The following is a 16,308-nucleotide window of genomic DNA, read 5'->3' on the forward strand; positions in this document are numbered from 1 at the left end:
CTCAAATATCTGTACTTGATTAAACTGTATATTTTGTAAAATTGTTGAAGGTTAAACTAACATGAACAGGGCAATATGTACAATATGTATGTATATTAGAGGCATATTTTGTCAAATTTAAATTAAGGCGTTTCATTTTCATACCATATGCAGAGGTATACTAGATACTTCAAATGTTAAGTAGTTGAGGAAATACCAGAATTTGTTTTGCCTGCAAAGGAGTTATGCTGTATTCAAATATATACCAAATGCTTTAAACATCAATCTCAAGACCATGCAGTGAAATACCACATGTTTAGAAAAACTTTTGTACTTTATATAATTTACAGCTTATTGAATAATGACAATAAATTAACAGTTTATCTTGTTCCTAGAAAGGCATGTTGAATTTAAAGGTATACTTAATCTTCCAAACATCATCTAAGGGTATGGTTTGTCAAGAGACATGTTGTCCTAAATACCATACTGGATGTATCAATCTTCATCTAAAAGTAACAACTGTATCAAACTTCAAAGATAAACTAATGCCTATTGTTAGAACATGCTCATTGTTTAAATCAGAACACCTTTTGAACTTTCACACCTTTAGTTGATGAAGTTGTTTGAACATGGATGTAAATTGATGAGATGTGCTGCACCTGTATAGGTTACTAGATCTATATTGTTCTCTATCAAACCCTAGCTATTTTAATTACTTCTTTAACATTAAATTATAAGATGCTCTGTTGTGAGACATGATCATAACAATTCAGGTTGGCTCTGGTATCAGCCTTTTATATCCTTTAATTGTATACTTCCTGTCAAGCAGTACCACCCTTTTTTCATCACACGTTAGTCCCAGTGGTGTTTTAACAGGGGTTGCACTGCCCACGACAAGCCTGTGGTCCCTACTTGGCCCCGTTCCTAAGATTCTTGCAAATACCACTCAGCTCTAACATCTTCCATTTGTGGATGATTTTTAAAGACTTGGATACTTTCATATGACAAAATTGAGTAATATGACAGTGCTTGTTATTCCAGAGATTCTGAAGTACTAAAATGTTCAAAATGATTTGTGGGATCTGCATGACAATGAATTTAAGGGATTAGAATAAGGATATCTAGCTGAAGTTCACATTTCTATCCTAAATGCTACTTAAATCTTAGAAACTTTCAAGAATTTCAGATATGAAATGCAAATAGAAGATATTAATGTCCCTGATAAACAAAAACCTTCCAATTCTTGTAGAAGTCAAGATGTCTTGATGCATTTGTTTCCAAAGTTGTTCAAGGAATAAGTAGTCTGTTATGATAGAAATCAGTCTGGTCATCCTTGAGACAGCTTTCAATCTTCAGACAAACCAAGTTGTTTAATCATTAAGTACAGAAAGTATCAAGTTTATAGAATAGTAGACAATATTGAAGGTGGTCAAATCTAGAAGATCCTCTATTGACATGACTCTGTGAATACTGATATTATTATATAGACATGTTCCGTCAACAATACAGTCTGATCTTACAATAACTTAGATATTATTACTTCTTACATATATACACTATTACTTATACTTATATATCAATTATTGCTTACTTAAGATGATTATTATTATTTAATATCATTTAAATATCATGGTATTATGGCTCATATTAATATATTAGACATGATCTTACATTCTTTCAATGAATAAAAACATTGGGATGTATTAACCTTTTATAATGGAGCTTAAATAAAATAAATTGTCATATACCCTGAATTACAAGATATGGATATGACCGCTTCACAGTATACATGTTTGTCAAGTAATGATGTGGGCAATGCCATGCAGAGTGCAATGAGAGAAATTTTGCCAGGACAGCTGCATTCGCTCACTCTTTTTTAATTTGCAACTGTCGATGGATCTTTCATGTGCACATCCTGTAGCACACTGGGCCTCAGTTCATTGCCATCAGATCATGTCAGTCTCTCCAACCTGCATCACTGACAGAGGGACACTGGGTTGAAAAATTCAAAGGTATTATCCCGACCTATGCCAGCATGGAACTCTGGACCTTCTTGTTATCGAGCATTTGTCTAACTAGAACAACCGCTAATATGGATAAGGTTAAATAATTAATGAATACTTTAAATATTTGGAACTGTTGAATAGAACTCTGATTTAAAAAAAAACATCCTTTTGTTTAAACATTTAATACAAGAGAGGTGATGGGTGTATGGTGGCTGCTTGCTCCTTCCTAAATGCAATAAATAAATCTTGAACCAACTATACTAAAACTAACTCTAAAGCCAGTAATCCAATGCAAGTAATTCTGTTTTACCATTTCAAACGATAATTCACAGTTAATATAAACCCATCAGTATTTTCAAATATTATATCATAGCATATACAAATATCAATTCATGGCACTTTCAAAACATAATAGCCTGCAAGCTATGTTATGGCAGAAAATAGAATATTTGTAATTTCATTTGATCAAATCTAAATCTGAGCTAGAATGATGAAAAGAAATATCTTGAGATTTGATGAAAATCTTTAATCCATCTTAACAAAGATATTCTTTCAACACAGCGTAAATATTGACTGTTTTTTGTTTGAAAGCTTTTAGCAAGGATTGAAGAATGTTATTACACTGACAAGTACAATCTAGTCTGGCATAATGTAGATTGACGAGCTTTTTATTTCAATAATCCATCTTGTGTGTGGTTGGATAATGTCTGAAAGAATTATATTGAGGGTGGTGTGACACTTTATTAAGATTAACTAATGTTCACAAAATATCTTCTAAAGCGTGAAATTAATCATCTTCATTCCATCACTCTTTTTTTCATTTTTTCAAAATAATGGATGATACAATTAAACTTCCTGAGAAAAAGTTAATGGTGAAGCTACACGATGTTTTGTGACAGAAATGTTTTAAAGACATGAATCACCTTTTACTTGAACCAAAAGAATTGAGATAAATTGTTGAGGTTTTTTTATATTTTCAGCAAGGAACCTACAGACTTCTTACCTTGAATTTCACTGATTATTTCTATATGAATTTAATCATCAGCAGAAAACTTCTCTCAAATTTTGGCTCAAAATTGTCCCCTGAATAAACAAAATGATCGAATTTTATATTTATGTTGGCATTTTGAATGAATATCAAATCATTCTAAAGCTGTATTATAATTTTGATAAAGATAATACTATTCATTTTGGCATAAAATTTATAAACAAATTTCTGTTTACCAACATATTTTTCAAAATTTAACACTTTTCTCAAATCTCAAATTGAATAGATTAAGAATATTGGAAGATCAACAATGCCATGCGTAGTAACCTGCAGAAAATACAAGAAAAAAGCATCTAGATCTGTAATTTAATAAGATTGATGGCAAGCCTAGAATCTAAGATAAAAATTTTGGTGGTTAAAAAACTGTGAATATCACACACTTTTATGTTTTTATCAATTTATTAAATACCACCCAAATTGACTAAACGTTATCGAAAATAAACACAAATGATCAAAAACTAATTATCACATAGATAACCATGTCTCTGTTTTTTCTTTGTTTCAAAACATCCCTTGAAATTAAATAATGAACCTTTAATTTCTGAAAAAAAGTGGTTTTGTGATAATTAGCCCATGTTCAAACAGAATCAAACATTGTTCTTTTTCTTTATAGAATATTACTGGGTTATTTTACATCATAAAACACAGAGCAGACAATCTTAGTTTACATCTTTTGATCCTAAATCAAATCCCAACTTGGACCAATACCAAAATAAGCAGATATATTGGTAAAATTATATGATGAAAACATGAAATCTGTAGATTATGATGATTTTATCAGTTGGCCATACTTAAAGTTATTGAGTGATGCATTTCACAAAGTACAATTTACATCAAACCTGTTAAGCCTCAAACCCTTTGTAGTTGATTATACTGTAGTTTTCATGTACTGGATAGCAAGCCTTGGTGTTGCTAATGATGAGTGCATGCTTACTGTGAGGACATATACTATCAATAATAAACTAGGTTTGTTAAAATGAAATGGTTGAAATTGGCAGAAACATTATTTGACATGTCAGTAAACTTGTTCAATGTGAAAGTTTATATAATGAAAACAAGCTCAAATGATTGTCATAATGACACCCATCAATCTATAGAACTAAAAGCTAAACGGATTCATGACATAAAAAATATTGTTTTCTATAACTTTATAAACTGGTAACTGACAAAATAATCAGAAAAGAGTCAATCAAAAACTAAACATTTTCTTCAATTCCAATTAACTTCCTGGAACCTTTCTAAATCTGCCAATCTCAGAGAAAGATACCAACTAGTAGAAAAAAAATCTCTACCAAATCAAGAAATGTAATCATGCAAATAAATTTGATTCCTCAAGCGACATGAATCAAGTGCTTACGTTAAATTCTCCCACTGCTCAATTGGTGGTGGTATGTTAGTGAAATCGATAGTGATTGAGTTAAGAAGAAGGATTGGTGAGATCTAACTTCACAAAACTCTTTTGTCCATTCAATCAATTAACTTGTGGATTTAACCAGCTTTTTATACCAGAGTTTTATTATAAAGCCATAATATTTGCTCGAGTTGGCACATAGATGTAATTTTAGAACACTAATGACGTGCTTAGAGAGGCAATATAGCGTTTCTCTTGAAAGGTTACAATAAAAGCTTGATGATGATAATGGAAGGGAGGTGGAGGAGAAAATTACCTCCATTTTGGGAAGGTTAAAACTAAGAGTAACAATATTGATTACTCAATTATTGTACTTACAAAATGTCAAACTGACAACAAAGAGGCTTTGATGTTAAAAAATCATCTTCCTAAAACTGTCCTTAAAATATTACTCTTGATTAATTTACAAAATCTCACCTATGAGCAGCAGATCCAGAAGGGGTGCCAAAGCTTTTTCACTTTTAAAAAAACTGTACTCAAATAGCAATATTATAGCCTCCTGTATTTACCCTCATCTTGAATCAAAAATACAACTCCACCTTCCCACTATTTGGGTGCCATGGCTGTGCCAGGTGTGCGGTGAAACATACACTGCCCCAAAATCTCCTTCTTATTTTCCATCTGAATGTTACTTAATATAGATTTCAATCAAAAAGTTGCTGGGTTTACAAATCAGTTTCTTCAAAATTCAATAACGACAAAGCCATAACCTTCACAAAGAATATAAAAAAATTATATTTTAGGGAAAGTCATCAAATTAGGTCTTTTATTTCACTAGACAGATCTTGGACATGTTTATAGTTTAGGTATTGAAGAACATGTTATATGGCTGACAATAATTCCCTTACTGATAACTTTCTATTTATTATGCAAGCAATACACGCTTTACAAAATAAACTTTGATCAAACTTGAAGAGTTCAAGTTGAGAGGCGGATTGGCGCCATTATTCAATAAGCTTTCTTTCTTCTTCATGTAGATTTTATGTTGTATCCTCTCAAGCACGAAATAACACAATGCATACAGTCTGATAAATAATTTTATGATTAATATTTGAAAGTTTTATACAAAGTTCCAGAAATTGATGAGACGCAACAAAAATCTTTAAAAAAAAAATCTTAAAACTTTTCTATTCAATTCAAGACCACTGGAATCAAAAGACCTTTTCTGAAGATTTCAAGAGCTACTCCAAACAAAAAAGTGATATGTAACTTTCAATTCATTTAAAAAAGACAAATATGTTAAACCCAAATAGGTGCTGCATCAGGTCATTGTTGAAGATGATTCAAATATAAAAACCGTCATCAGGCCATAGATTGCTTGAATCATGAAAATCTTTTGTGTTGACCTACTCCAAACAAAAGTCTGATGTAACTTCTAATTATCTTAGAGAAAAAAACAATTCTGGGTAAAGAAAACAGATAACTGATGCATCATTGCTGAAAAGAAATTTAAAAAATCAAAACCATCATCAGCTGAAATATGGTTTAATATTCCAGGCTATAGATATGGTATTCAAATATTGAAAGAAAGTTAAATTTTATTTTTAATGTACTTGGAATTTTACGAACCATAATGTGATCTATGATTGGTATTGATCTATGATTGGTATTGATCTATGATTGGTATTGATCTACGATTGGTATTGATCTATGATTGGTATTGATATATGATTGGTATTGATATATGATTGGTATTGATCTATGATTGGTATTGATCTATAATTGGTATTGATCTATGATTAGTATTGATCTATGATTGGTATTGATATATGATTGGTATTGGTATATGATTGGTATTGATCTATAATTGGTATTGATCTATAATTGGTATTGACATATGATTGGTATTGATCTATGATTGGTATTGATCTATGATTGGTATTGATATATGATTGGTATTGATCTATAATTGGTATTGAAATATGATTGGTATTGATCTATGATTGGTATTGATCTATGATTGGTATTGATCTATGATTGGTATTGATCTATGAGTATATTTCATGTTTCTGTTAAGAATATATTCTTATAATTTCAGGCTGACTTCCCTGATATTCTATATCAAGATTCAACTAAATGGTACCATAAGTGGTAAGTTATCTACAATTTGAACAAGCAAATTCTATTACATAGTTCAAGGAGTGACTTGAGAAAATAAAACACATCTTGGGATGAATAAAGTCTTTGGAGAAAGTTTTATTTGATGGAAAAGAAACTAAGCCTTATTAATAGGTGTATCAATCAAGCTATTACGGACTTTGTAATGTATATGGAATACATTATGGCTTTGTGCCGGCAGATATTTCTATCAAGGCCTCTGATTGGCTGTATTCACTAGTGTACAATCCAATAAAATCAATTCATTACAAATGTCTATGATACAAGAAAGGTGGCTATTGCCATCACTAGATACAAAGTTCATAATAGATTGACATTGTGAAATATATTATGTGATGATGTTAACAGTGTTAACTTGTTCTGATAGGTTCTATTTGTTTCACTTATCTCTGTATTTTGTATTTGAATGTACTGTATTAGGTTGCATGATACAAAAGAATTCTGACCTACCTTTCAACACGACAAAGAAAACTAACAGTAACATACTTAAAACAATGAATAGGAATATTTTTGAAGTTGATGAAGTAGTCTTGGTAGCTTCTCCCTAAAATTGATAAAAATTAGTGAATCAAGTGAAGAAGATGACGTCCATAATGAATATATGATAATTTACACATTAATATTTTTGATTTTTTGATATGTATTCGTCCTACATTGTACATGGAAATTGTGATTTTGGTACTGTCTTTGGCTTTTAATACAGCCCTGTTGTTAGGGTGGGGTCCGTGGGGGCTGGGCCCAGGCAAGTGAGAATTAAGCCCCAGCAAAACCTTAATTTCAGCAGAGATTGATTCATCTACAGTGTCTTCGTACAAAATCAAAAAGATATATATTTTGATACGTTTTTGGTACCTCAAAATTGTCAGAATTGAGTTTCTGAGTACAAAATCTGAGCCCCAGAATCAATTGATTCCTGGCGATGGGGCTGTCCATACATAGGTATGGTTCCAACTTTGTACAAGCTAGTGGCAAGTGGTGGCTAAGCATTGCAAGACAAAATGAATTGAACGTTAAAAAAAAAAACTTATAAATTGTTTTAGATGGGATAGCATGAAAAATTTATATCTTCACTGTTAATGTTAAAAATTACAAGAGATTCCCTTGTTTCAGAAAATAAACAAGTAACCATTAAATTCATTTGATTATAGGGTGATCATATTCTACAGAATCTACAGATCAGAATAATGATAAACTTACAATATGAATCTGTATGTAGTTATGTGATCCAAGGGAAACAACCTCATATTTGACTAGGTCTAATGCTTGGTGATACAATGATTTAGTTTGTATTACTATATTGTTAGAATGTTGGTTATGGTGGAATAATACTGGAATCTGAAATACACAAATAAAATAAAAATTAGAGTCTTATATGAAAATGTAAATTTTAGTGGCAGCACAAGTAACTTGGGGTACAAATAGGGGGCAGACTGAGGGAACACCTGTTGAGATTCAAAATGTGGCAGCTCTATGGAAGCACCAAAGGGTTCTTTCACAAGAAATTTTGGAGTATTTTCAGAGAAAATTGGTTAGAAATGAAGTGGAGACACAAACCATATTTCTAGGGAGCAAATGCCCCCCTTCCCTTTACCCCACTGGGACCACACATTCCTTTTCATGAAGGAGCATTTGTTTCAAAAAGAATCTACCCCCTTTGCAAAAGAGGGGGCTAATGCCAATGTCCTATATTCTTCGTAAATATTTTTACAAGAGGAGGCATTCTGATTTTATTTCCTTTATTTTTGTTCATTTTTTTCTTGTAAATTTTGTGCTCTATTTCTGTCATAGAAGTGTATTGTCTAGTAAAAATATTCGCTATGAAATTTTCATTTAAAATTCATTCAGGTTGAAATAAAAGATATGTGATATAGAAGATTAAAATCGTGGGAGAATTTTGAGTTTTAATTGAAATAAAACTATCTTTAAACAAGGGTAATCTTTAACTGTAATTGAAACACTTCTCAGGTCCATATGACTGACACAACACAATTTATACAAGATTTAAATAATCAAACTTGATATCTTTTCTCAAACAGAAACTTTGAAGAATTCATCCAGTTGAAATTGTCAATTTTTTCTGCAAACTAAGCTGTTATTTTTTTACAGACTACAAATGATTGGCTCATTTCCAAACTCTTTGTCACCTAACTCTGGGTTTTATTCTAGTGAATGGTTTACAGTTGTAATACTGTCAGCTTTTGGAGTTCCCAGTTTTAAGTCAGACTTCTGTGATTCTTGCAATTTCACTAAAAATAAGCATGTAATGATTACTATTGCAAAAATAAAAAGATTCTCAAAGAGCAGGCAATTTAAGTTAGGTATAAAATTAGGTATAAAATTAGGTATAAAATTACCAAACTTGACAAAACAAGCTAGCTAATTTACATACAACTGCATCTTTAAGTTTAAAAAATGTATCAAATTGTTATTTTTTCTAGCTACACATACAGACAACATCTTCAATTTACATGACAAAGAACTGTCTGACCCCTTTTTTCTGGCTGGGTTGACCTTTTTACAGGTTGTTAGGTAATTGACAGTCTTATCAACTTACTGTTAAAGTCAACAATCAACAACCGGGGACGACTCTATGACAGGTAGAAAGTACATTGTAATGTAGGGAGTGTATTACACATTTTCTTCTATACATAAACATTTTACTAGTAAATACATTACATGAGTTAATACACCCATACACTGCAAACTTCAAGAATTACATATATATTACTGTGTACAAAATAATGTCTGCTTACTGCTTGCTTGCTTGCTTTGAATGCTTGCTGTGAATTTCCTGAAAGACACTTTAGCAGAAACTTATTTGAAAAAAGGTATCCTCAATTCTAAAAATACCAGGTGAAAATTAAGAAATTTGCATCAGACAAAGCTGCACTGGTTAATAGAGTCAAGTTCTTGTTGTTATTAGGACTTCAAAGAGTTTGTAATTAAAAAGTTTAAATGATGTATTGAAGAAATAACAGTTCCTAAACATTTGATGATTTCATCAAATGAAATTAATTTCATTCATAAGGTTAATGGCTTGTTTATAAACTAAAAACTGCATTTAACACATAACATTTAACATAAACACTGGCTATGTAATAATGCTATGTAATAATGCTATGTAATAATGTTATGTAATAATGCTATGTAATAACGTAAGTATGTGTTAACTTTGTTTCTGGTTTGTTGGCATGGTTTATTTGAAAACAACATTCAGAATAATGCTGCTGAGAATTCACATATCTGAATCACTTGAACAAACACTATCTGGAAATATTAACTTGTATGAAGTCTTAAATGGTCACTGGTGCAAGAAGGCTGGTGAAGTTGGGATACCAACAGTTACTCTTGAGACAATTACTCACCCAACAGTATTGCTCACCAGACAGTATTGCTCACCAGACAGTATTGCTCACCAGACAATTACTCACCCAACAGTATTGCTCACCAGACAGTATTGCTCACCAGACAATTACTCACCCAACAGTATTGCTCGCCAGACAGTATTGCTCACCAGACAATTGTTCACCCGACAGTATTGCTCACCAGACAATTGCTCACCATACATTATTACTCACCAAACAATTGCTCACCCGACAGTATTGCTCACCCGACAGTATTGCTCACCAGACAATTGTTCACCAGACAGTATTGCTCACCAAATATCAGACAGTATTGCTCACCAAAGAAATGAAAATAAAACAATTGCTCACCAAAAATCTTATGAAATTAATACTGCTTCTTTTTAAAGGGGATCATTAATAGTATTTTGTTATTTGTAATGACCTTAAATACCATAATATGTGTTGTCAAAGTATGACAGCAGAGAATCTAAACAAGCCTCATCTTGGGAGTTTTTACGAAGGTATACCATCTCCTTCATTACCTTTTGCAACCTCATGATTTCACTTGACGTTGATCTTTCCAGATCTTTAATTTCAACAACCGTTTGAAGACCAAATAAAACAAATTATGAATGTGGTCAACATAATCAGCTTAGATTCATACTTTGTTCTGTGTGGGGTACCATATCCTGGTGTATTATCAAAATATAATAACAAGAATTTACACTACTTTCTGAATGACAGGAGTGTTTGTTTTATTGGACTCAATATATCTATGTAGGCTACATTAGTTTATGTTATGATTGAAACACCTAACTATGTCTTAAACAATAAGTAAAAAAGGAAAGAGAAGGAGTGTAAATATGTATCGTTGACAATAACAACAGGGAAACTATGTTCTTAAATTATTACATAATTGTTGTAATCAATTTCTTTCTGTTTGTAGCCAGAGGGCAAATGCCGCTAACCTATGCACAGTAGTACTCAAATTTGTGTACCTGTATACTTATTCCATGCAGATCATTTCACATTTCATTAGGGTGGCCAACAGTTGGCCAATGCCACTTCAAAGAACTTTTGATTTTTCTTTCCAAATGCCAGCTCATAGAACTTTTGAACTTTCTTGCCAAATGCCACCTCATAGAACTTTTGAACTTTCTGGTCAAATGCCAGCTCATAGAACTTTTGAACTTTCTGGTCAAATGCCAGCTCATAGAACTTTTGAACTTTCTGGTCAAATGCCAGCTCATAGAACTTTTGAACTTTCTGGTCAAATACCACCTCATAGAACTTTTGAACTTTCTTGCCAAATGCCACCTCATAGAACTTTTGAACTTTCTTGCCAAATGCCACCTCATAGAACTTTTGAACTGTCTGGCCAAATGCCACCTCATAGAACTTTTGAACTTTCTTGCCAAATACCAGCTCATAGAACTTTTGAACTTTCTTGCCAAATACCACCTCATAGAACTTTACAGCCTAACGTCAGTTCATGGAACTTGACAGTCATGTAAAAAGAAAAGATCAATGAGTTCAGATTAGCAGAGTTTATATTTTCCAACTGCAGACAGATGAAAAATGATCAGAATGATTATAAAAATTGTGATGAAATTACCACAGTGGGGATGTTGATTTATTTATCAATTATTAATCCCACTCCAGTAGATCACTATATTAGGTAATAACATCAAATGTCACTTGCCTTCATTTCTAATAAATTAATTGGTCTGCAATGGAAATTTGGAAAACTAATATTTTAGTAAAATATGTTGTATTTGAAACAGTATGCTAACAAGGGAATAGAAATGGATTATATTTCTCTATTATTTTGTTAACAAGATTACACTCTTCAAAGATGTTTCCAAATGGTTTGAATTAAGATCCTAGGCTATCGGAATTAAATTATTTCAGAAAGATAAAACTTCAATTAGATGTAGATTCTTATTAGTCGATAAAATGAATTCATAACTTCAAATAAAGCAATACAATTAGAAATCTGTGAGCAAGAGTTTCTTGTTGATTTCACAAAGGACCAGTAGTTGTTTTACAAAGTATACCAGTGCAATATCAAGAGGCATACCAACTTTTGGACTTGTATTTTTAACCATTAAAAAATTCAGCTTGGCAGATTTATTAACAAAATACATATGGATCTAGCAAAGATAAACTGCCACTACCAGATATGCTGTCTTTGTATAACCATTAAATGCGTTTCAATCCTATTGTACAGAATGAGCCAGATCTTGTTCATCAAATCACGTGTAAGACATTCCATTATGCAATGATTAAACTAATGTATGTCATCTCAATGCCAAACAAATAAAACTTAATGGTTTTCAGGCATCTTTTGTTAGGCAACACTTTTTTCTCCTCCTGATGCAGTCAACAAAGAAAGGCTGACAGGGAACAACCTATTGAGTGTCTGAAATCCAATTAATTTCATTTGCTTGGCCCTATATTAAGAGTTTATTATTGAACCTATATTTAATTTTTTAATTCTGAATTTTAAATTTGATATTTGATTGTTATTAAGTTATAAGCATAACAAACATGGTGATAATGGACTGTCATAGAAGAGAAGAGCAATCTGTATCTACTGATAGAAACCAGACCTGCTATAACATGGTTAAAATATCATCAATTAACTGGAAATATACAATAAACAATTTCAAATTCAAAATTATCAGACGACAATCTTGTTTTAACAGAGTTATATATGCTGATGATAATACTAGGTGTTGAAACATTGTATAAAATTGATTTGGTAATACAGGGTATGTTAACCTGGTCTTTCATTGTTCTACAACAGGGGTTTTCAACCATTTACTTACTATTAGTATTGCCCCTTTCAGGAACCTTGGTCGACTGCATTAACCCCATTTTCCCTACAAATCCTTACTATTTGGTGATTTTCTCTTGAGTTACCCTGCTATCTTTTTAATGTTGGAGAATATAGCCTGAATAGAATGACTTAAATTATAATTGTCCAGAATTCATGCTATACTACACCGCACCTTATTAAGTAAAGGAGGAGTATTCCTTGTGTTATCTAGTCCATTTGGTTTTATCTTTTTTCAAAGATATTTAAGTCTATCAGCATTTTTTTTTTTCAAACAGAAACTTTTATCACTATCCAGAAAACTGTGGCTTGATGATTGTCCATGGACCAATAAACATCCATATTGTCATGTAAGCCTATAAAAACATTGCTGAAAAACTGTTTTAATTGGCAAGGTATTTATGAAACAAGTCAAACTGTTGTCAATAAATGAATTATTGTTGTTATACTAATGATTTATAATTATAGCAATTATGTTAAATAAATACAATAACATCAACTAGCTGATCTATTCACCTTAATATCAGGTTCAATTAAGTTCTCTGACAAACCAGAGCAATAAAATCAGAGTTTACTGGAATCAATTGTGCTAAACATTACCATGTTTCTCATGGGTAGGGATGTTTGTTTGAGACTAAAACTTTCAGAATATTTTTATAGTTTCAATGCACAAGTTAAAAATCTGTTCATGGTTGTTGGTCTCGGGCTCAATCCCATCATAGGTTGAGATAATATCCAGTCTGGTTTCCCGATGTCAGTGATGCAGATTGGACAATACACCATTGCACACTTCATGGACAGATCAACTTTACAAATATGTGGCTTTTATTGCATATTCAGAAATTTTACTCAGAATATTTTTCTATGAGAAACCACAAAACGCTTCAAAATGAAATCAAAGACTTTTAATATTTGAAGAGAATCTAATATGGTAATTAACATATTGCACATTCTGTGACCGCAGGCAGTCAATCCATCCAATCAAGTAAATTATGAATAACAAATTGATGCAGTTACTGTTGAGATTAGTTATGATGTATAATTAACATCTCAATATGTTGCAAGGTAGAAATAGCTGTCAATGCATCAGAATTCCCCAGGGTTTGAGTCCCTGTGTATAACTAATTCATTTATTCTGCCCCATTACCTAAATGACAGACTGTTAATTGTCTCTCACCACTATTAGAAATTATATAGTTTAGATATAGTTATTGACTATTGTTCACTTCTAATCACAGTAAGTTAATTGTTGTTTTAATTTGTTTGGTCTGAACCATTCTTCCTGCTATTTCTTGTTAGAAAATTTCCTTCAATTCTGGGTCAATAATCTGCATTCTAATTTTGATATTTTGTGTATCTGAATATTATTTATCAGTGAAACCCCGTAGGGTAGTCTACCTCAATGATTGAAAGTATGTGCACCAATAGCATTGTATTCTTGAACTGGAAGCTTTCCACATGAAAATACCAATTTTAACAAAATATTAAAATGCTAACAATCTCATCAATCACTGGATAAGATAACCTGAGCTCACAGATAATTGAGAAGTTCCTGCAAGTCTGTCTCTCTAGACATTATACCTGATAGTCAAGCCATTGTTGGTTGACTATGACGGATCCAATCAAATGCGTTAAATGAGTCAACCTGGATCCACCTATATATACACTTTATCAGCTAGTGTTTAACAGCTGTGGGGTTGATTTATTCATCTGGAACACCTGACATTGTACTTCTGGATTATAATTGATATACTTCTTAATATGCTGCTCCTGATATATTGCCAACTTGCAATTAGGAGTTTTGTTTTCAATTTCTGATCATACTCGGTTATTTTTTTTTTCTTCAGAAGAACAGTACCATCAACTGGTTTCTATTTACTCTGTGTGATCAGAAAGAAAGAGCTTATATGAGAATGCACTTGTGTGATGCCTGTAACCACTGAAGGTTCATCACCTTTTCTTAGCATTACAAGTCTTTCACATAATCTGTTTAACATTTTGTCAGACAAATAAAACCAAACATACACTTGACCCATGACTACATACTCTAAATAATGGTCCTTTCATTTCAAGTATTTTGTATTCAAGGCAGGTTTTTTGTAGTCTAGAAGATAAGAAAGGGACCATTGAATATCTTTTATCGTAGAAACTCTTATGTCAAAAATATTGTATAATAAATAAGCCCAAAATGCCAATAAGTGCACCATAAGTGTAACAAATATGTCTGAAATGCTAATAGGTGTAAAACAACATGCTTACTATTTGTGTAAAGTCAGTAATAAATGTATCCTATACTGAAAAAGGTTTAAAATATAAATAAGTGTACATAACTTATTCTGACAAAGTGTATTAAATTCACAAATATTTGGATCATATTCTCTATCATATTTATATTTCTGAGACTGAAATAACTATAAAATTCATTGGTATATCCCAGCCAGTCCAGCACCAATCAATTTTTGTTTAGCATTGACCAATTCTTTTTCTGTTTTCTAGCACTTACAAGTTATACTGAGAGCGGAAGTTGAGTTTTCTTGACTGGGAAAGCAATATTCAAACGACTATATCCCTTATTTAAAGGGGAACAGTCAGCATTTTCACGGATTGATTTGGTTTTTTATTGTGCTTTATTAGCCTAAGAAGTACTAAAACACACAAAAACCGCATAATGCCTTCAAATATAACTCAAAATAGAAATTTCACTGTCTATTCCTATATATGTGGGTTCTTTTTATATATGGCATAGTCTTTCTAAAATTCGAGATGAATTTTTAACTTTCAAACGTGAATAATTATGGATATACATGGATTTGAAGGCTAAAATTTTGACAATGAGCTGTGAACACTATTACTGATTATGTAAGCTAAAACAATTCCTGTTTCTGAAACTAAGGAATGATTGGTCGTACAGATAGTGAAGGTGCTCCTTTAAGGCAACTTGACATGAGTTGATAAATCTCAGTCATTGAAAAGTGAGGTGACCCAGTGTACATGTTTTAACAAGATTGGTTGTATAATATTATCATGTTATCAAAACTAAATAGTATACTGGGTCATTCTTACTGGTGGTTAATAATGGAGATATCATAATCTTAACATACACAAACTCTTATTCATAGCCACACTCCTGGTCAACATATTGCATCCTGTGGGTAGAACAGAATGATAAACCAAAAGTTAAAAAAAAATTTGTTTGCAAATAGGCTCAGAGGTGCACCACATATTTAATGGTGTTGTAGGTAAGATTCTAGTCCGAAACATCCAGCCTCTGAGAGATATTTTGAAAGTTGTCGACTGGAGTAGAGCCAGAAAAATAGGCCTTTGAAAGTTGAAAGACATATTTATTATTCATTACAGATAGGAAATAACTAAACAAAATGATTTATTTTCATAAGTAAAGTTCTGTATCTTTTCAATTTCTATTCCAAAAGAATATGATATCTGCAGAGAATTATGAGGATTTAATGTACATTCATTATAACAAATTATGAAGAGAAAAATTTGAATATATAACTATGCAAATTGCAACCTAAAAGCTCCAAAAGATCATAAAATCATTGAAG

The 16,308-nt window shown here is 31.7% G+C and overlaps 2 protein-coding genes across 2 annotated transcripts; both read right to left on the reverse strand.

Moving 5' to 3' along the window:
- Nucleotides 1-3,491: 3,491 nt before the first annotated feature.
- Nucleotides 3,492-8,171, reverse strand: LOTGIDRAFT_173320 (hypothetical protein; the record flags this gene model as incomplete). Its single annotated transcript, XM_009050792.1, has 4 exons — nt 3,492-3,574; nt 7,013-7,106; nt 7,760-7,897; nt 8,154-8,171. 4 exons carry the CDS (start codon nt 8,169-8,171, stop codon nt 3,492-3,494), a joined length of 333 nt encoding a protein of 110 aa, XP_009049040.1.
- A 2,760-nt stretch (nt 8,172-10,931) lies between these two features.
- LOTGIDRAFT_141067 (hypothetical protein) lies at nt 10,932-11,375 on the reverse strand (the record flags this gene model as incomplete). The annotated part of the gene is made up of 1 exon (XM_009050793.1): nt 10,932-11,375. A coding segment is annotated over one exon (444 nt), but the record flags the coding sequence as incomplete, so codon positions are not given.
- Nucleotides 11,376-16,308: the final 4,933 nt, after the last annotated feature.

The sequence above is a fragment of the Lottia gigantea genome, assembly GCF_000327385.1.
Source record: "Lottia gigantea unplaced genomic scaffold LOTGIsca_155, whole genome shotgun sequence".
Taxonomy (NCBI): domain Eukaryota; kingdom Metazoa; phylum Mollusca; class Gastropoda; family Lottiidae; genus Lottia; species Lottia gigantea.